The sequence below is a fragment of the Phoca vitulina genome, unplaced genomic scaffold (assembly GCF_004348235.1).
Source record: "Phoca vitulina isolate PV1807 unplaced genomic scaffold, GSC_HSeal_1.0 scaffold10, whole genome shotgun sequence".
NCBI lineage: Eukaryota > Metazoa > Chordata > Mammalia > Carnivora > Phocidae > Phoca > Phoca vitulina.
The window spans coordinates 6,346,211-6,368,593 of NW_022589713.1; the positions used below are offsets into that span (position 1 = coordinate 6,346,211).

Genomic DNA, 22,383 nt, shown 5'->3' on the forward strand with positions numbered 1-22,383 from the left:
GCCGAAGGCAGACGCTTAACGACTGAGCCACCCAGGCGCCCCTCTTACTGATATTTTAAAATAGACTTCTTTATCCTTTTTTTAAGATTTTATTTATTTGAGAGAGAGCGAGTGAAAGCGAGAGAGAGAGAGAGAGAGAGAGAGAGAGAATGAGCAGGGGGAGGGGCAGAGGGAGAGGCAGACTCCCTGCTGAGCAGGAAGCCTGATGTGGGACGGGATCCCAGAACCTTGGGATCATGACCTAAGCCAAAGGCAGACGCTTAACCAACTGGGCCACCAAGGCACCCCATAGTTCTTTATCCTAAAAGAGCACACAAGTAGCAATGTAATGAACAGAATTAACATTAAAGATTAAGTTTTTTACATGAGAAATTTTTGATGAGAAGTTTAAAAAATTACTGTATTTTTAAAATTATTTTTAATACTTCCCATTGTCTTTCATGTCCACATCTAATCAATTGCTACATCCTGTGGACCCTACACCTGTCACTTTCCCCCCAGCATATATGTCTTCCTTTTCATTCCCTGGCATTTCCCTCATCTCTTTCCTACAATCTCTACTTTATCCTGTATGTGTCCTATCCTTCCTCTATAAATTGTCACTAAAATACGGGCCTAACCAAATGTCTCATGTTCTCCACTGTGTATCAAACTTATACCACCTGCTCCTCAATGCTCCCCAAAGTGCAGTACCAATCTCCTCTCCCACCTGATTCCTTCCTTCTTCCTACCTTATATGCTGGCCACCTACCCCCATGGCTTTTCTCTCTATCCTCTTACTTTCTAAATGCTGTAGAAGTGTGACTCTGCTAAGAGTATTACAAATGTTTATGGTCCCGATCTCCTCTATGCGCCTAACACAAGCATTTTTTTTAATCTGTTTTTATTCTTTTATGTACAAGCATGGGTTCTAGAACTGGACTACCCTGGTTCAACTCCATCTTGTGCTACTTCTTAGTTAAGTTAATTTTGGACAATTACCTTATCAGTGCCTCAGTTTTCCCATCTGTGAAGCTGATATACTAATAGTACTCATCTCACAGGGTTGTTCTGGGGAATCCATGAATTAATTCATAACCCCTACCCTAGCATATTAAAAACAGTCCAAAATGTTAGTAATCATCATTATAGTTCTTGTCCTCATTACTATTCTTTATATATCATTGGAGGCAAGACAAAAAATTGCTTAAAAACATGGACATTTGAATAAAGGCAAAAAACAAGCCTCATAATTCTACAAATGACAAAGAGATTTCTAGTCATGCTACTTAATCTTGAAGATAAAGGTCATAGGGCCCATTTCACAGCTGTTAAAAAAAAGATTAAATGAGATATTTTTATAAAGAAATATATAGCAAATCGAACTTCTGTTATTTTTTTAAGATTTATTTAGTTGAGGAAGAGAGAGAGAGAGAATATGAGCAGGAGGGGCAGAGGGAGAGGGAGAGAGAATATCAAGCAGACTCTGCACTGAGCACAGAGCCCAACTCCGGGGCTCAATCCCAGAACCCTGAGATCATGACCTAAGCCAAAAACTAAGAGTTAGATGCTTAACCAACTGCGCCACCCAGGTGCCCCTAGAATTTCTATTATTAATAACTACTTATGTTTATCATTTCACAGATACAGAACTTAGGGATTAGAAAGAGTAAATAGTTTTCCCCAGGCCACATACCTAGTCAGATCTGGTCTGATAAAGTCTACACATTGTGAAGCTTGTCTGTGCCAACCCCCAGCAAAGTCTTTCCTTTCAAGATACAGACAAAAATGCAATAAATATATACAGATACAATAATTTTAAACTGATAATAATAAAACTGATATCACCTCTTACATTTGCTGAGTATTCCACTTTTCAAAAATTACCCCTCACTGAGGTCTGTCTTTGTTGTTCTACTTACACTGCAGCAAACACTGGACTTTCAAAACAAATTTAGAAACTATTTAAAGGAAATGATGTGTCTTTTCATAACACAGCTTTTTTGAAACTAAAACTTAGTAAATAGAAATATCAATGAGGGGGCTTTTGGCTTGGGAATACTGAGTTGCAAGTCCAGCGAATGACTCAGAGCTTTTCCCACCAACTTTTCTGCCCCGGCCAGCCCTATGCCTTCCTTTCTTTCGGTCACCTAACTTGACTATCACCACCCGGGCCCAGACTATCTTTCGGGTAGGATAAGAGCTATCCATCCACATGGAGTGTTAAAAGGTCATTGTAAAGGTAATTCTTTTCTTGTAATCAGAGAAGATAGAAACAAGTAAAATGTGAATGTGTCATTACTACTATCATCAACAATGCTGGTAAACAGATTGCTAGATATAGGAGTACAGATTTTGGATGCAATAAGCTCTGAATGGTCTGTAAGTTCTAATACTAAATCAAGTTCAGAAAATGTCTTTAATGATGTTCTAAATAAGAACTGCAAACTGCCTTATTTTGGCATCCCTGCTATTTAACATGCTTATGATGTGTTTTGACTATTAAACTGTAAAGTCTCACTGTTTATATTTCCTCACACTCCCACTGCATATATTATTGTTACCATACTTTCTGGCATCTTCTGGAAGAGTCTATTCAGTCACAATCACTGTAGACAGATGTTAGTAGGGTAGGAACATAAATACAAAAAGTATAGACAATGTTACTAAGTCTTCCACCAACTACATGTACTTAAAATAGTTATTATTTTTGAAAACCCACAAAAGTGTATTCACAACTAGGACACTTCTACCTGTGTCTGTACCTTCTGTTCTCATTTCTCCACTTTTCTTTTACTCAGTGTCATGTTAAATTTGATAGTCTGGCTGTTTCTGATTAAAATCTCCTGCTAATATATACTTCTCCATTGCTGTTCATTATGTATTATATGTTTCTTTTCCCAAAATGAAATCACTGTTTTTTAAATATATTTTAGTATTATTTCCACTACTTAACATTAATATATAGATTTTTAGCAAACAACATCATTGTAATTGTCAGTTTACTTTCAATCTAGTCTTTGGCAAATTCTCTATGCTCACTGTTCAACTTCCTTACCCACTCGGGTCTTCTGACACATCTGTAACTATTTGGTGACTTCAAAAGGTGATACATTATGGTATTCAACAGTAAAACTGAGGGCAAAAACTATCGATATTCTAGTACAGGACATTTGGAAATCTATATCTTTCTACTAGAGAAATGAACTAAAGAAATGAAATTGAACACATACAAAAATCCTGTCCCTGGATGTTAAATATAAATGTATGAAAAATATGGAAATATCACTGAATAGATATAATTAATGCTGGCTTAACAGAATACTATTTTTGCACGGTTGAAAAATAAAGAATAGCTTTTGTTTTCCATTATTTATGCATTAAGACTGTTCCCTTTATTACATGTATTGGTCAGAAACTTATCTTTCTTTATCTGTACTTCCAAACCATGTTACCAAGCCACTGTTTATGAAATACCACTTTCTACTTTACAGTTATTTTCAAAACTCTCACTTCTGCTACCAGACTACCACTTCTTTGAAGACCAGGTATATTTTGATTAAGTTTGGTAGATTTCACTGAGCCTAGCTTGCTATTTTTGCTCTAGTATGTATACACTTAAAAATAACATTACAAAATAGAATATCTCAAATCAGCAATGTAATGTTTATTTCATATGATTAAACTTGTTCCCATGATCTTCGGGTCTTGTTAGCTCTTTAAAACAAGTTCATTCTTAGTTAATACCTCCCAAACTGTTTTAAAATTGAGAATATAAAGAAAACCCAGTTTTAAACATAAGTTTTGGGGCACCTGGGTGGCTCAGTTGTTAAGTGTCTGCCTTCGGCTCAGGTCATGATCCCAGGGTCCTGGGATCGAGCCCCGCATTGGGCTCCCTGTTCAGCAGGAAGTCTGCTTCCCCGTCTCCTATTCCCCCTGCTTGTGTTCCTTCTCTCACTGTCTCTCTCTCTTTCAAATAAATAAAATCTTTAAAAAACAAAAAACAAAAAAAAACAACCATAAGTTTCTCTTAAAAATCCTTTGGAGGAAGAAATATCAGCTAGAGAAGGACTGGAACGGACTTGATATCTGCATAGACATCAGCCTTTAGATTATGATATTTAGCACAATTCTTTTTAATAATATGGCATTATTTAACATCCAGATTATCTGAATAAATTAGCATTGTCTTGGGAACACTCAGCCTTCACACAAACACTTACATAAAAATTTTGTCCACATTTCATGGGAGTATTACCCTTATCAAGTCTTATTCACCTCTTTGGGTATATAGACGATATAATTCTCAATTTCTTAAAACAATGTCCAAAGAGACGACAGTTTTTCCTTGGGAGCATATACACTACTGGAAGCATAAGTTATCTCAGAAACATCTTCACCTTTCTAAAAAAAGTTGATCTCAGTGGAAAAGGAATTCTTCACTCTATCCAATACGGCTGTATATCATCACGAGATTAATATATCTTGAACTGTTTTAACAAAGGATAATCACAGAAACCTGAGTAGGATCTCAAAAACAGTGGGGAAAGTGCCAAATACGTAATGTCTAATACTGTAACATAAATGCTTTAAAGATTCTTCATTTTTATGGATGTCACAGACACATGTGTTAAGATGCCTCCTGGAAAATGTGAATAATTATCTGTAAGAGATGTACTAGGGTCATTAAAACCTAATAATAATAATACGTAAAACACTGTAACCATGTATTTGTGAAGTGTTTTTTCAAGGATATAGCTGAAATGTTTACATAAATATATATCTTTATAATATGAAAAACACTACATAAAAATCAATTTCCCTATCTCATCTAAAAATATAAAATATGTCTAGAGACACTTAATGCCATATGTCAATAGCTCTTCTTGAATTCTCTGCTTTGCAATCAATAGTTCTCTAACCATTAGCGAATACGCTCCATGACTCATCAGAAATTATACACGAAGTTAATGGCGATCAGTGCTCCCCCTCACACTCCATACATGCATGGACACTAATGGCGGTTACGCCTCATACAGCGGGAGACAGATTCAAGATGGCACCTAGCCAGGAGGTCACTCTTCCAAGCTCCTCTATAAAACCTGCCCTCCCCCCAAAAAAGAACCCACTATATCCACCCTGTCCTATATCCTTAGCAGCCTTCAAGGAAGTAAAAGTAAGCATGCTTTATATGGGTAGAAAAGAACTGCATTTTTTCAGCGTAACACTCACTGTGTATGGCAAAATGTACTTTGGTTATGAAAATATCTGAGGGGAATGTTTCCAGGACCTATGCCATGCTTTGTTTGCTAGTCAGATGCTTTCTCAAGAATGTGTTCAAATTATAAAGACAATTATCTCCGTGTATAGAAATCTTTCAAAAACCATACTACCACAAAAACCTATTTTTACCTTTCTTAACATTCAAAACAAGGCCTCATAGCCTACAAGTGAAAATCTCATTCTTGTGAATTTATTAATCTTTGATTAACATGTGGTCAGGAGTTTGTTTGGATTTACTTGATGTTTTTATTTTCTAAGGAAGGAAAGTCATAGGAAAGGAAAATACATATTAAGCATTTGAGGATAATTGCTATTTACCAAAAACTGTATTTTAAAATAAATTTTAGTGACTCGTTTATGTTTGGAAACTTCAGGACAATGATAACTATAGTGTCTCTAAAATGTTCCTAAGTAGCAATCATACTCTATTCTGGCCTTTGAGAGGTGTTAAAACTCATCCTCTAATTATAAGCCTTTTCTCTCTTATTACTACCTCACCATTAAATCTCTAAACTAAATAGTAGTTTTGAGGAAATAAAAATAGATGTTAGGTAGTGTGTTTTCTCAAATTTTGGTTACAATGGATAAAAAAGACAAGGTACTTCTATGTATAACTTCTTTAGCTTGTAAAAATAAAAGTCAATTTTATCATATTTTAACCAGCAAACTCTTTCAGCTTTCTCTTAGAATGCTGCTTCCCTGCTTTATTCTAGAACAGCACTACCCAATGGAAATACAATACAAGCCACATTGGTTATTTTAGGTGTTCTAGTAGTCATATTTTTAAAAAGGGAAAAGAAGCAGGTGAAATTAATCTAACAGTATAGTCTACTGAAACCAATATATCCAAAATATTAGCATTGCAACATATAATCCATATAAAAATATTAATCAGATGTTTTACATTCTTCCCTTCCTACAAAGTTTTCCAAATCTAGAATGTATTTTATACTTAAGTAGTCACATTTCAAATGCTCAACAGCCCCATGTGGCTAGTGGCTTCTGCGCTGGACGGCACATTCTAGATTTTCAAAAATATGAAGCTTTTTGGCCTAAAAGGCCACCACTTCAAAATCTTCCTATGTAACATCCTCTATAATCAGTATTGCCGCTGGGATTTTATATTAAGACAAACATTTAAGTGAATACATTTCACTTTCTTCCTCCACTTCCTCCACCCCAGTGACCTATTCTCTTCAGCTTCTTCTAAGTGAGATCTGGGATGTTCTCTAACCTGTGCATCCTCCTCACCAAGCAGAAAACCAGAAGGTGCAGCAAGGCTATTCTCTCTCAGTTTCCATAAATAGATATATCAAATACAGGCCTAATGAACCGCAACAGTGATAAATGCAAGGGCGATTTTTTTTGCTTACGATGAAAATAAGAAATTTTATATGATAAAGTAACACACCCTTACTCAATGAGAAAATGATTTTACTCCCTGCCCCCACCGACCCCAGGAGAAACCTTGGGATATTCTTTTCTTGATCTAGAACAGAACCCAGTGCTTCATTTCATAGGAATTCTGTGCCCAGAGGAAGAACAGAATGTTGGAAACAAAATTTAATGAATTCAACTTGGAGTCTAAGTTTGTCTCAAATGTGGAAACGTAAACACAAGCAATAATATTTTAAACCATAAAACACTTTGGATTCTCCATTGGCATGGCTGCATAGAGTATCACACTTGATGTGTGTCTGCACACAAATTTGTTCTTAGTTACATGAGAAAAAATTAAACTAGGCCCATGTGAGCTTTTCTGAGTCTCTTAGTAATAATAAAACCCAATTATTATGTCTTAAGTGACACTGTAATTATAGACGGATGGATGAACAGGTTTTCTGGTGCTGACCCAACCTGTTCCCTAAAACACAAAAGGCAACTTTTGTAGTCCTCACTGAAGAAACCCCCCATTAAACAAATAAAACTAAAAACTAATGTCTACATTTTGAAAGAAGGCCTACAAAAAAAAAAAAAAAATTCACCCCCATGCAAATGGATGAAAATCAGAACACTGTAGGTTTCCTAAAAAACAGTTTTGAGCTGTAGTTGTCACCAACTTTAAGAAAGCAAAGATATAAGTGACCACAATGTGCTTTCTCAGGCTACAAAATAACTTTATTCGGTGTCTCTGGCTATAACTCTACATCTAAGACGTTCTAGTATTGAAACTAAATATTCTTAAGATGAATTCTACAGTCGTTGAACTTTCATTTTAACCTGCCTTAATGATAATAGTTTATCTCAACAGCACGACAAGGAGAAACACCAACGCTCTCAGGAACGCACACAGATAACATGGAGTGGATCACTTATGCTGGTATAGAATAGTTAGGTCCTAAATACCTCTGTGGATAAACAGACACCATGTTCAAACCCAGGAGGGAGGAACATCGTGTCCACTGGTGTAGTATTTCAAAGCGCCTTGCAGAGGGCCTGCAAATCCAGAGGCATTAATTATGACTTCTCTCTCGGTTTATTAATTTGTTTAAGAAATTCCTCAGAGTACGACAGAGTTTACCATCCATTTGCTATCGCCCGCGCTGGTGGGCACACAAAGTAAAGACAGTGGCAATAACCTGTCTGGCAGCTTCTTACTCCGTCTTAATCCTAGGGAAGCACACTCCACGGAAATACACCACCAAATCCCAGCAGCCGTATATTCTCCCGGCCGGGGAGAGACTTAAGAACACAATTACTCTTCTAGCAACACCCCTGTAGTTGTAAAGTGCTGTGAGAGGGGCAAGCATAAGCTCCACCATATACCTGCTCGTGTTACAGGCTCTGGAATCAAAGTATTCTCACATGACACATTACTACCAATAACAGATTCCGGCTCCGTTTAAAAAAAAAAAAAAAAAGTGCAGGGGTGGGGGGGCACATATTTGTCCTGCTTTTGTCTAAAAACCAGAACCCAAGTACTAACTACTTTCCATTCTTTTCAACCTTTCATGAAAGCAATTCAATCAACCAACTGCGGCTCCACCCAGAGAGCGTCTATACTTACTTTTCTTACAGTTTTTGAGTGACGCACTACAAAACGATGAAGAAAAAAAAGAGAGAGAGAGAGAGAGGAGCCCTCTCATGCAGGGCGTCTTCCGCCCTGTAAACTTGGCAAAAGGCAAACTGGACTGAAATACAGCACTCTCCATATAAGGAAGCCCAGCTAAACATGTCATGCGTAATTTATGGGTAGCAGGCAGAGAATTAACCTTTGCGTGCACATATTTGGCCCAGATGAAAACCGGGCTGGACGGCAGCCCCGGGGCCAGGGATGCGGGATCTCTTGGGAGAAACCGTGGCTCGCGTCTGATGGACTCGCATCTTCGCCTGACGAAGGTCATTAAGTTGTAAGTACACTTCCACGCACCTGTTTCTTTCATTTCCCCCCTCTTTCTCTCTCTCTCTCTCTTTCTCTCTCTGTCTAGGCTGCCAAACTGGAAGCTGGCTGCGCTCTGACAGTGTCCGCAGCGCCCGGGGAAGGGCTGCTCGGAGCTGGGCTGCAGCTGCAACCTCCCGCTCTCCCCCTAGCTCGAGTTGGTGTGCGATAGGAAACCATCCACCGTGGCGAGCCAGCCCCTGCCGCTACGAGACGCAGCCGGCCAAAGCCTCCTCTCACTTCCTCCTTCAGCCATGTACAGCCCCGAAAGAGTACAAACAATGCAGAGCAGCAGAGCAGCGCAAGGAAACTGTGAAAATGGAAACTTACCTCTCACATTTTTTTTTCAGAGGCAGCCCGACTGCCGACCGAGTGCCCAAGGCATTGTGGGAGTCATGATTCCAAGAGGCCCGCGATTTAAAATTGAACTTGTCAGTTCCCGGTCACGGGAGCATTGTGAGCGCCACAACTCATTCAGCTGCAGTGAAAAGACTGTTGCATGTCGCTGTGCAGCCTCTTATCGCCGAGGTCTGGTTTCCGCTGCTGCTGCGCGGCCCCTCCCCCGCCAGCCCAGCCCCACCAGGAAGCCCGGGGCGGACTCGTCGAGCTCCCGGACGCACGCGGCGGCGAAAAAACGCTCTCCAACTTTCCGCCGCCCTCCCGCCCTCGCCCGGGCCGCACTGGCGCCCCTCAACCGAACAAAGTCCGCAAGGGGTGGTCGTTGCCGCTCGCGGGTCGGCGCCGGGAGCACAAGGAAACCGGAGCCGGCGCTGGCGAGGTGCATCCCCGCAGCCAACCGGTGGTATCTTCCATCTTACACGTTCAACATTATAACAGCCGAGCTATAGTGCGAATGGGACGCACCCCTACTACTTTCTGCTCCTTCCGACCAGCCGGGCGGACACATAGGTTCGTTTTTTAAAGAGGCCGGCGGATGAGGCTTTTTGTAAGGAAGCCGGCAAGGTTAGGTTGAAGGTGAGAATCAGATGGGCAGAAAACGGCAGGGATCTGATGGGGCTGCCGCCTTAAAATGCACCACACCGTTTTTGAACCTGGATGGCTCACAGGCGGGAAAAACATCTGCAAGACTGCCAGTGTGTCTCTTTCTCAAGTAACAGGGTGTCCACAGTTTTGCAGTTCTTTAGTAAAACTGATTGTCACACAAGCACAAAAACTCCCACTGCAGCTTCCAGTCTAGCTTGTAAATAATATTTGGAATGTAAAATCCCCTTTCTTCCCAACTCTGCATTACATGATTTATAGGAAGCAGAGACCCTTCTCTGAAAATAAAATACCATTTTCTGAAATACTGGAATATTCCAAGGCAACTAGGTCATATTATTGTTGGAGCAAAACAAACCACAGCCCCAAATCATAATTCATTGGGTGTTATAAGATGCAACTTGGCTTCACTTTGAATGGAAAGAATTCTGGACTAAAGTGATGTGATAATGTTTTGGAGATTTGGGGGCAGAATTTCCTTTGAATTTAAGGAATTTTGATAACTTGTTCAATAATGATTCTAATTTAAAACATTGGTTCCATGTTTTGGACACAATTTGGAATGAAATGGTGGATATGGTGCCATGTTCCTCCTACAACTTTGTTGTGTTAAAGAGGGTGGCGCCGGCTTAAGAAGGAAAAGGGAAAACATCGTGAAAGGTGCTAAAGTTCAGGAGTAAGAGGCATTAATAACAGACTTGAGTTCTGACCCTTGGCTAGATCCACAAAACAGTTAATATTGTGCACTGCTCCCTTCCATAACAAATAAATTAATTAATGGCCCTACTTCTCAGTGTTAATCATTGAAAAGTACCCAAGTGCACACACAGTCGAAGCAAACTAAAAAGGACACTGACACTTTCTCAGAGAACAGGAATGGGCGTTCTCTATCTGCCAATTAGTAGCTATGAGGAATGCCTTTTTCTTAATTCAGCATTCATTTCAACAACTACATCGAACGCCTGCTATGCCAGAGATACGAGAATGGGTAACACAGCCCCTACCCTAGAGGATAATACTCCTGCTAGGGAAAAGACAAATAAACCAATTAACTCTGCCTCAGGGATAAATGCTAAAATGGTGTTGGCAAGCCAAAGGGGGCCTGAGGAGGGTTAGGGAAGGCTTCCTGGAGGAGTTACTTTCAACAGGTGCCTTGAAAAGTGTATAGCAATTAACAAGATGGAAAGGGAGTTGAGTCTGGTCAAGTGGGAGAAAAGAGCATGGCAAATACAACGGACCTGCCAACTTTCCTGTTAGAAGTGAGGGAAGGATAAGTGTAGGGGAGTGGCAGGAGATGAGCTAAAAGTCGGTCTGTTTTAATCCAAGGAGCCTCAGCTTTAGTCTGAAAACCATGATGAACTGGAAGAGTTTACACAGCAAGGGGATAGGTAGAGTTTGGACTTGTATTTCAGAAAGATCCTGTGGCAGCAGCTTGAGGGTGAATGGGAGTGTGGGGTGGTGGCCCATAGAAGAAGGGTGAATGGGTGTGGACAGACTGGAAAAATGACTCATGCAGGGAATGAGGAAGGGAGGAACCTTGGGAAGCTCCCAAATCCCTGGCTTAGCCTACTGGATTGTTTGCTACTTGCCTTTTAATGTCTTCAATTTGCCTTTCATTCTCCATGACAACGGACCCTGACTTCTGAGCTGGGCCACCTATGCGTCTGCTAGCAGGTTGGTGCCCTAGCCGGCTTCCACGCACCTCTCAGAATGTCCAATGAACCGCTAAGGCCTAATCCCCGTTGTAGGAATTTATTTTCAATTGTTCTCAGACCCTTGTAGACTTCCAAGTTAGAACTTTGGTGTTCTTTTTTCTTGTGGGTTAGAAAGTTTGCTGTTTGGAGCAACGTGGTGAAAAGCAGGACTTTGAACCTGTGTATGGTGCAAGAGGGGAAATTATTTTTCCACTTCAGCACTGGAGGAGGGGGGAAGTTCTGGGAACAAAAGAGAAATTGAAACTGAGACAGATTTTCTGCTCCACCGAACAGATTACAAAGAAATACAAGAAAGACCCTTGAATGTTGGAAACAGTAAAATAAACATCCTCGTAAATGACAAAGAAGAGAAAAAAAAATGTTATTTTATATTAGATAAAAGAAAAAGGGATGCTTAAGAAAAACTCCTATAAAATAATGGTCAATCTAGGATTAAAAAATGAATCAAAATAAATTGTGATATAAAACTAGTTTGCCACGGATTTAGCTTAATTTATTATTATTGATAATACTATAACATGAGTAATGACACTGAAAATTTTGAAGCACTGTAACAAACACCAGATCATATGTTAAAAATATTAAATCATGTTGCCAGCTTTCAGCTACCAGTAGCATTCTGACTGCATTTTAAATTATGGAAATTATTAAAAAATCATTAGTAATAAAAAGTAAATAGTTTCCCATTTAGAATACCACTGATATTCCCTCAGTGCCAGGAAAGCATGAGCAGTATGGTTTCTTTTGCTTCTGTGAAGTGTACTTACAGTTCATGGGCTCATGAGTGAGTAGATCCATAAGTACAAAAAGAAGGTCATTTGTGGGTGGGGAGGGAAATTAGAGAAAACAATTTCAGATGAAATAAAACTACATTTTCAGATAAAGGAAAGAATGTTCACTGCAGGTTCCTGAAATATTTCAGACCATTCAAGTTTTAATTATACCAGTGAATCCCAATAGAAATGCAGTTAAGGAGTATGGTTTTTAGAGATAATATCAACTAGCTGGTTTACCAATAATACAGATAAAGGAAATGGTAGCATTTATCTTTTTCACCCAACTGGGCGTCTTTAAGGCACCTGTGTAAGTGTGTGAGTGTGTGTATGAATTGTCATCTTCCTTGTCCTACAAACCACATTTATAGCTCAATAAGTTCTCACTGCCTCCCAAATGTAATTTGGCTTTCCTGGCAAAACAAACAAACAAACAAACAAAAAACTCAATGAAAATATCCCAAGAAGGTGGGGCGCCTGGGTGGCTCAGTCGTTAAGCGTCTGCCTTCGGCTCAGGTCATGATCCCAGGGTCCTGGGATCGAGCCCCGCATCGGGCTCCCTGCTCCACGGGAAGCCTGCTTCTCCCTCTCCCACTCGCCCTGCTTGTGTTCCCTCTCTGGCTGTGTCTCTCTGTCAAATAAATAAATAAAAAAAAAATCAAAAAAAAAAAAAATATCCCAAGAAGGTATGCTTTTTAAAAGTCAAAATATGAAAAGGTCTTGAATCACTGATCTAGGAATGTTGTTTTTATTATACCAGGATAAAAATAATCCATTGCAGGATAGTGCCAAAACAGACCCAGATGTAGATCTTTGGCTTTCTAGTCCATGTTTAAATACATATGGTTGAGAGAAGAAGCTTCTGGAAGGCAGGGAAGAGTTGGAAACGTTTTTGTATGGAGAATCCATTTTAAGCAGATACATTAAATGTGTCTCTATTAACTTCCACAGTGGAGGAGGGAGGCACTTTTCTATAGCCTGGATTCAAACTTGTTTAGGCATCTGAATAAATATACTGATAGAGTCAGATGATTTTAGTTTACCTTCAAGGACCTTATATATTTCACACACCAAGTTTTTAAAATCATAGCCAGTATTTAAATATAAATAACTTATATTCTATTATGTATTATGTATTATGTATATATAATATGCTATGTAATACAATACATTGTATGTATAATTTTTGTGCCACTTAATGTATAAACCGCTTAAGTGTGAAAATATTACGTAAAATCAACATATTTGTCTTAAAATGTTTATAAAGATTAAAACTGAGTTACAAATATTTGGACATATCTCAAGCTATTTTAACTAAAACTTGAATCTAAATCAATATAATTATTTTGACATCTGGCAATAGGGCAATATAAAACATACATTTCAGAATTAAAAGTTTAGAACCACAGAATTTTAGTTGGGAATGGAGTGTTGGAGACTATCTGGCCCTGTTCCTTTGTTAGACCAGAAAACATTGTATAAGTAAATTGGCACCGTGACAGAACAGAACTGGCATCAATGTCTTCTGACTCTCCCGGGCCATTTATTGTCATTGTTTTTCTTAAAAACACCGGGGGCAACAAGAAACTCTAATATAGACATAAACGTTCCCCAAGTTTAATGTAAAGAAGGGCCACCCAAGATTTTCAGTATAGTTCTTTATTCCTCTATTTTTTCTTTCCTTTTTTCTTCTTCTTCCCACTTTCCCCATTCTTCCTTCCTTCTTCCTATCAGAAAATACTTTTCACATAATCACTCTGTTCCATATTTCACAAATGTTTATTGAGCATCCACTGTGCTAAGTCCTGTTCTGGGTAGTAGAGTTTGAGATAGGAGCACAGCCCAAACACTTCCCTCAAGGAATTTACAGGCTGCTAGGAGGAGCCAGGCACTACACAAGGAAAGCATAAATATAAAGAAACAGGTAAACATGGGAAGCAATTTCAGATGGCAGTAAGCGCTGTGAAATAGGAGAAAGCAGGTTAGCGGGACTGGGGAGGGAGGGTTTGTGTTCAAGGGCATGGTCAAGGACTGAGGTAGTCCGAGATCAGCAGAGTCCTCAAGGAGAGGCAGAACACTGGCGGAAAGACCATTCAAAGGAGTGGGAACTAGAGGTCTTGAGCCTTGAATCCCGATTTCACACTAGAGCTAGAAGTCCAATAGTGAATAAAAACAAACAGGACACCTAACTTCAAGGAGCCTACAGTCAAGTGAGAAAAACAATGAATCCTAATCAAATTAATCACACTCAAAATGTACAACTGCAGTCATTAGACTTGTGGTCAGTGGAAACTAGCCAAGTGTTTGGTTATATTAGAGGTGGGGGATGGCATACGATCCAGATTTGGTTTTCACAGATATAACTAGAGTACTCTCTTGACTGCTAGTGTGGAGGCTAATGGTCTAGTCCCAGAACAGAATGCAGGAGTTGCACCAAAAAGAGTGGGCTCTGCCAGGAGGGCAAGGGGCAGCAAATGGCTGGAGGCCAGCAGAAAACCCTTAACAGTGAGATACAGTGAACATTAGAATCTTATATCTGAGAACTGAAGAGAATCTGTAAGGTGACCACCTCCATGCCTTGAGGGAAGTGAGATATTTGGGGGGTGTGTGTGTGTCTGTGTGCATACACACACACTTGCACACACTTTCTTTCTTTCTTGAAGTCAACACAGTATAGAAAATTCAAAATTACTGAAAATAGAATATTTTTTATATAAATCAGCAGTGATTCCAATTCCCAGAGATAGTCACTGGTCATACTATAGTTTATATTCTTCCAGGTTTTTCTCAACACATTTTTTACATAGCTGACATTGTACTTACTATATATGCAATTTTGTGTTCTGTTTTCTTTCCCACTTAATCTCATAGTATAACTTTATAAAACAAATGACATCTCCCATGTCATTCATTTGAACTTTCATTTATCACATGAGGTTATGGGGACTGGACAATTGACCCTTGACCAAAACTTCCCAGCTAATGAGGGGCCAAGACTCCTGACCCACAGTGTAGTGTTTCACAACCTATATCCCAGATCCTGAATTAATGTGTCTAATATGTAGTATATTGACATTCTACCTGGGATATACACATTTTTTTAATAAGAACTGTCACTAAGGAAAAGAAAATGTACAATAATGGTCTTTTAATAAATAAAGCAGTTACAAAAATAAATACAGGGACGCCTGGGTGGCTCAGTCGGTTAAGTGTCTGCCTTCGGCTCAGGTCATGATCCCAGGGCGCTGGGATCAAGTCCTGCATCGGGCTCCCTGCTGAGCGGGGAGCCTGCTTCTTCTGCCTCTGTCTGCTGCTTCTCCTGCTTGTGCGCTTGTGCTCTCTCTCTGACAAATAAATAAAATCTTAAAAAAAAAAAAAAAAAGATGAATGACATACAATTTGAATTTTCCTTTCTTATTTGGGACACTGAGAAGCAATCTTCCTCTATTTGCTAACAGAGTTATTACAAAATAAGCAAGCAAAAATTTATGTGACATAATGCTATATAAAGATGTAAGAACTCAGGAGTGTGAATTAAGGCAGTCATTTTGGGAAGTAACTTGGTATTATCTGGAAAGGCTGAAAAAGAAAATTTTCTATGACACAGCAATTCCAGCCCAGGAAATACACCCTAAAGAAACAAAGGGTGCCTGGGTGGCTCAGTCATTAAGCATCTGCCTTTAGCTCAGGTCATGATCCCAACGTCCTGGGATCAAGTCCCACATCGGGCTCCCTGCTCGGTGGTGGCAAGCCTGCTTCCCCATCTCCCTCTGCCTGCCGCTCCCCCTGCTTGTGGTCTCTCTCTCTGACAAAGAAATAAATAAAATCTTAAAAAAAAATTTAAAAATAAACAACAATAAATATGAAACAGGTAGCCAAGAAGCCAAAGTGGACGTATTACCTATGCATGTTTATAGTGTATAATTACATGTAATATTATGAAATGCTTTCTACCATCTCATAAAATTGTGTGTTGTGGCTTAGCCCAGAATCCCCTGTAATCTTTTAAAAATAGTATCTAATAGGTCTTATAGTGTAAATGTTATAGTGTAACTCTTTATATACCATAATGCAAACATTTCTACCTGCTGACTCTGTCTATGTAGAAAAAAAGCATCTGAAAATATGGCCATTGCCTTACTGGTTCCTAAAGGCAAACAAATTTCTGAAAATGCCAATAGCAAGGTTGATTTTTCCTTTCCTGAATGTCTATTTTATCTCTCTACTCATTTTGTATTTGGCATTCTTTCTTTGGGCTTCTATGATCATCTATGTCCCTCTGTTTTCTCATTCCATTGTTGGGTTCTTTCTGGATCTTGTCGGCCCCTCTTATTCCTTGTTACCTCTCTCTTTCCAGAAATCACCTTCACACCATTTCTCAACAGGTGTCCTAAAGGACTTCTGAGAAAGAACAACTTTTGTTGCATTAATAAATGGTGGGAGATTCACATACACATGTTTTTCTCTTTTTCGCCCTCTATGCCTTGTCCAATAGTGTGGAAACTGAGCAGTACAGTCATAAATTAATTCTAATATCTTAACATAGGCATTGGTATGCTGGCTATTGCTTCTTAATTCATTTAACAAATATTTATTGGGCACTGATTATATGCCAAGAGTTGTGCTTGGCACCGGGGATACCCAGAAATTATTAAGATTTCTTCAAGGTACTCACAGTCTAGTTTAGTTGGTGGGGTGGGGGTGGGGGGGTAGATGTGGGAAAAAAAAAAAAACCCTCACACTTTTGGGGGAAAAAAAGTGTAGTAAATGAAACAATTCAATTAAATTCAATAAACCCTGAGTGCTCACCATGTGCCAGGCAGATGGTAAGGAGGCTAGGGCTTCGCCAGGCCTTGCTCCTCACAGATTCCCAAGAGCTGGCAAATGGTAAAATTACCTGGCACGTGTTAAGTGCTTCCTGGCAGAAAGAAAGACAGAAAAGTCATAAAGGGCCATGAGACGGACAACAACTTGATCATAGGAACACTTTGAACAAATCACTGCCCTAGCAATGTGAGAAGAAAGTTTGTTTTTCTAATTTTTTATGCTGCTGTTAGCCTACTGAGGGCCAAGACTAGTTCCCAGACTGCAGGCTTCCTCACCTCACCTTCCGTGAATCCCAGGCTGGCTTTGCAATTCTCTCCTTGCTTCCCTTGGGCCCTCAGCAACAAATCCTCAACTAGGTGATAGGAGATTATCTGATTAAAGTAATTCACACTAAGGTGAGCTTGAGGCTTAATCCTTCAAAAGTGATTACTTTGACAAAAGATAGTTGGTTAACCCTAATGAACTGCTAACTGGCGAGCTTGGAGGGCTCTTGGGGAAGGGCCCCCCCTTCTCACCCTCCCAAGATGGCCACCATTATTTCCTTCCCTTTCTATTTCCTCTCTAAAGATAAAGGAAGAAGGGAAACCAGTGAATTCAGGAATGTGAGGGGACTCTAATGGCATATAATGTCTTCTTTGCACTCTCCCAAGAGGCAAATGAGGTGGTATTTATGAGCCCATCCTAGAAATGGGGAGACCAAAAGTAAGGCCGTGGTTCCTGACTTGGGCTTCACTTTGAATCCATAGAGTGCAATCCAGACCAATCAAATCAGAATTTCTGGGAGTAGCATACGAGCATCAGTATTTTTTTTTTAAGTTCTCAGATGGCTCCAATATGCAGCCAAGATGTCCTCCCACTGAGCTAGAGTTCAGGAAATGGAAATACCCAGAATCAGCGGTGACCCATTGACCTGGTCCACTTTCTCCCTTTGGCAAGGCAAGTAAGTTCTATTTGGCTCGAAAGAAACAGTGTTCTCTGCAGGAAACTCTGTCTCAAATAGAGTTAGGTGTGGGTAAACCGGCACACGTATGCACACATATGCATCTAGAAGTGTGGGACTCAGGACTAGTTGTCTGAAGCTAAGGTGGTACTGCACCTTTATCATGCACCTGCTGGCTCATGGTGCAACCTAAACATGTTTCACTTTATACCAGATAAGCGTCAGTCGTCTGTCTGTGGGCTTAAAAATAAACTAGATATGGTTAAGTCCACACAGAGGATAATCCTACATCTTCCATAATGCTTAGGTTGCTGTTTATTTATAATTCCAAATCCTGTCTCCTTCTAAGAAACTGTGATCATGAGCACCCTTTGAGAATGACATTAGGGTCTCTGAGAGATCAAAAGTATCTTAGGCCACTTCCTTTTGGATTTATTTGTATCAAACTCTAGAATGTGTGTGTATGTGTGTGTGTGTGTGTGTATTACATAAAAGTGTGCATATATACACATATGCGTGTGTGTGTGTGTGTATATATATATAACTTTCTTAGGTATATTCATATACCTTATGAATTCATTCAGTAAAGTAACATGGTTAAATCATAAATACAAATACATTAATGGGACGTTTCTCATTCGAATCTCATTTGCAGGTAACATTAGAAGTCTTAATTTATGGTTGTTGTGAACGCGCCATCGGTCCCAATGGCCGCACCTGGGTAGCTCTGAATGCCCATATTTTCTGCCGCAGGCTTAGCAATGAGTAACTGCCGACAGGACCTGATCCCATTGAGCCGTCCCAGTATTGAATGTATTTTTAGACAATGTTGAACATTCTTTTCCCTTTTCAAACTTTTTCTGGCTATAGGTCACCACCTCACCAGTAACCACTGCATTTTTCACTTTTTGTTGTCAACTTTCCTATCCAGTTCACAAATAGTCTTGGCATAATTCCAGCCTTTCCTAGATTCTGAGACTATAGAATGAGCAAAACTAGACCTCAAGGCTCTTGAAACATACAGTCAAGCCAGCTACAGATATGAAATAGTAAATAATTATAATCTATTAAGTAAACAATATAAATGTACAATGTGTAGTGACAGAGAGCAAGAATGTGAACAGGTGAATCTAAACTCAAAAGATAGACAATTATCATTATCTTTATGATTTTTCTTTTTTTCTTCCCCCACACAATTCAAATGTCTAGAATTACAGCCATGTACTTACACTACACGTCTTCAGTGCTGGAATTCCTTTTAATTTGTAAGACAGGATTCTATTCCTGGTTGCATGAAATGGTGACTTTATTTCTGTCAGGATGCACGTTGTCCACCATACAGGCCCTGAGGGCGAGGTTTGGGGAAATCTGTGACTGATCACTACTATGCCCATCCTTGCTGTGTTCTTTGTTGTTTACTTTCATTCATTTCTCAGGCTTAATCTTTTAAGGTTATGATATCTACAAGACAAAGCCAGCTTCTCTACCATACTTTCAGAGAAGTATAGCATGTCAGCTTTTGAATTAACATATGAAAATCCAATTGTATCATCTTTTTGTTTTGTCAAAGTTAAAGGCTCTTTTTTAATCTTTGTTCCTGGATGTAAAATTATTATTTTTTTCTGTTCCTGAATATAATAGGTAATGTGTGCTTTAAAAAAAAAAATGATGTATCAAGTGCCTTTAATAGGAGTTTATTAATTCTGTTCAGGTGCCATCGTAAGATGTGTATGCATGATTATTCTAGACTAGCAATAGAGCACTAGTCTATAACTCCTACCCACATGCTTACCCCCATGCACAGTGTAACTTCCTTCTATAGCTTCAAGACTCCCACGTTCCTACAAAAGCACTTTCCTACCTGTCATTTAGTCTTCACAATTAAATAAAGAAAAAGTTAAGAGTTTGAAAGAGGCTGGCCACTCTGGGCCTCTCTTTTCATGAAGTCATTCTTCTCCGAAGATAGTCTAAATTATAGACTTAGCCAGAACAGCTTCTCCTCTTGTGAAGACTTTGAAGTCTGTTTATTCTTACAACATTCTGGTAAGTCTGTCTTGGTAGAAACTGTAAATAGTTTGTCAGGGTCCCTAAAGACCAAGAACTCTATGTGGGCCTCGGGAGGTGTTAACTTTGTTAGATTAGCCTTGAACTTGTGGAAAAGGGCATATTTGGCACCAAATATCCAACTTATATGAGACAGCCAAAGTTAATTATTAAGAAAAAGGAGTACATGGATGATGCTTGGTCCAACGCTGGGTATTTTCCTTACTGTGATGGAAGAAGCCAGCTGAAGTCAATCTATTTCATTTATGACTAAATTCCCAGGTGACTCGAGAGAAAACGCAGCCTCCTCTGGGGTTATTGGCAATAGGTATACACGTGCCAAACGTGACATGGGGTTAGCTTCCACTGGCAAGAGCCATGGCTGCTACAGCCTGGTCTTTCTGCCCTGGTTGTTGGCTCCTCTTGGAAACAGCATAGCCACCTCTCCCCCACCAAACGCTTGCAATGGCTTGTGTATGCACCACACTCCTCAGAAGAATCAGGTTAAAACAGAAGGGGGTGTTATTTCCAAGGCTGCTGCTCTGCCTTTGCCTCAGCTCCTACAAAATAAAGACAGTCTTTGGAGTCTGTAACGAGGCACACGTTTCCTGACAATCTCCCTGACTCTCAGTTTCCTGCTAACATAAAATGTCTACCACATAGAACTGTGGTAATGAGTGATTTCACAGGAATTGAGCTAGCATAGGTCAGGCCTTTGACAAATTGCAGCTGTTGTAATTATTTAAAATGATGAATTTAAAAATAGAGAATACTTAAAAAAAAGCAAGCTCATGTGAAACTTCAGATCTCTTCAAAATATGAGGATTAAAATCAAATTATAACTTTAAGAAATTTACAGCTATGGTTTACAAGACAAAAGACAGATCCTCTCATAGTTTTTTGAATGGACAGGTAGGATGTAATCTGAAGGAAGCCAAGATGTTCCCTGGAATGATCAGCAGGCACTTCAGAAACATCACTCTTAATTGACCAGAGCACAGCTTCTTTTGTCCAACTTTCCCTCTACATTTTACAAGAAAAAACCTGGGAAGGACAAGCCAAGCCAAGTAAAAGGCATCTATCACTTTAAAAAAGAGTATATAATGCACAGTTGCATAGAAACCACATCCTTTGGAGCCATATGTGATTTTTTTTTTTTTTTTTAATGCAGTAGGAGCTGTTGCCACAGGATAAAAATTTAGTTGTCTACTTGCTTCTTTTAAGTAATACAAGTCAAAAGATGTTCCAGGCATAGTTTCCCTTTTTTTTTTTTTTTTCCAGCTTTTACTCCTACCTCCCTGAGAAATGTATCTCTCGATTTCATCAGAACAAATACACTTCAGAGCTCTAAGTGGAGAAAATAATGATTATGTGTTGTTAAGTACTATTTAGTAGCAAAGGCTGGGGCCACGGGAATGGTGACATCACCCACAGAAAGAGGAACATTTACACTTTTGAAAGAGATTCTTTTCCAACGTGATGGGTCACCAACCAGAGGAACAAAGCCAAATAAGGCAGGAGGAGAGGACACCTGGCTCTGGAGAAGGCATCTTTAGCATCCGAGTCTGGAGTCATGCCCCAAGTCCACATGCTCTTTCTACTCTCCCCTCCTGAATCTAGTTCCTGTCAACAAATGTGTACTATTCTTACTGTAGAAAACCTGCTACTCTCATACTTCAGTATATTTGCTGCTTGGTGAATCTGTCCACCTGGAGTAAGCAGCAGGTCAGGAAGTGGCTTCCTGTTTCAGGAGTGTTCTCTAAATAGTCACATATTGCAGATATCCATGCATTTACACATGCATGCTCTCGGAAACCACACACCATCTCACACTTTGCAATAATCCAATGATACGTGAGTCATCATACCCATGTGTTTGCATGATACAATGGACTGCATCATTTAAAAGCACGGAAGTCATCTGTACTCTTCCACACTTCCCAGGACGAGTAACATAATGATTTTCTATTTGGGCGTTGTCAGGAACACTTAAAAGTCAGCTTGTGGCACCTACAATCTCGTGTCTGCCTGCCTTGGGGAAATTACCATGTGTTCCTCCCTACCCCACCCATTGTCAACCTAGCCACACTCAGTCCAACGCCACTGGTAGGTTTTTTTGTTGTTGTTGTTGTTTTTGTGTTTTTGGTCATTGTCAGTTCTTAACCCAAATCAGAAATAGAAGCAGCCACACTTGTTGTCATTAACTTCTCAAGTATATGGGGATGCCATTTGTTCTTTTTTTTTTTTAATTTTTTTTATTGTTATGTTAATCCCCATACATTACATCATTAGTTTTAGATATAGTGTTCCATGATTCATTGTTTGTGCATAACACCCAGTGGGATGCCATTTGTTCTTAATAGCTATTAGGTTTGTTTAAATATAAGAAGAAGAAGAAGAAGAAGAAGAAGAAGAAGAAGAAGAAGAAGAAGAAGAAGAAGA

General features: G+C 39.5%; 2 protein-coding genes across 12 annotated transcripts in view; one reads left to right on the top strand and one right to left on the bottom strand.

The window, feature by feature from the left end:
- Positions 1–22,383, bottom strand: part of MBNL1 (muscleblind like splicing regulator 1) — a 202,955-nt gene that overhangs the window by 171,494 nt on the left and 9,078 nt on the right. For 3 of the 11 annotated variants that reach the window (XM_032408425.1, XM_032408423.1, XM_032408421.1), the window contains exon 1: positions 8,972–9,203. The exons of 1 other annotated variant lie outside the window; for it this stretch is intronic. The gene's annotated coding sequence lies outside the window, so the exon portion shown is untranslated. Of the gene's footprint in view, positions 1–8,269; positions 8,598–8,971; positions 9,219–22,383 lie in introns of those variants that run through there. 7 more of the 11 variants (XM_032408418.1, XM_032408413.1, XM_032408420.1 and 4 more) reach the window with 7 other exon arrangements.
- Positions 8,996–11,673, top strand: LOC116634919. The gene has a single exon (XM_032408429.1). It carries the CDS (start codon positions 9,037–9,039, stop codon positions 9,487–9,489), a length of 453 nt encoding a protein of 150 aa, XP_032264320.1. The 5' UTR covers positions 8,996–9,036; the 3' UTR covers positions 9,490–11,673.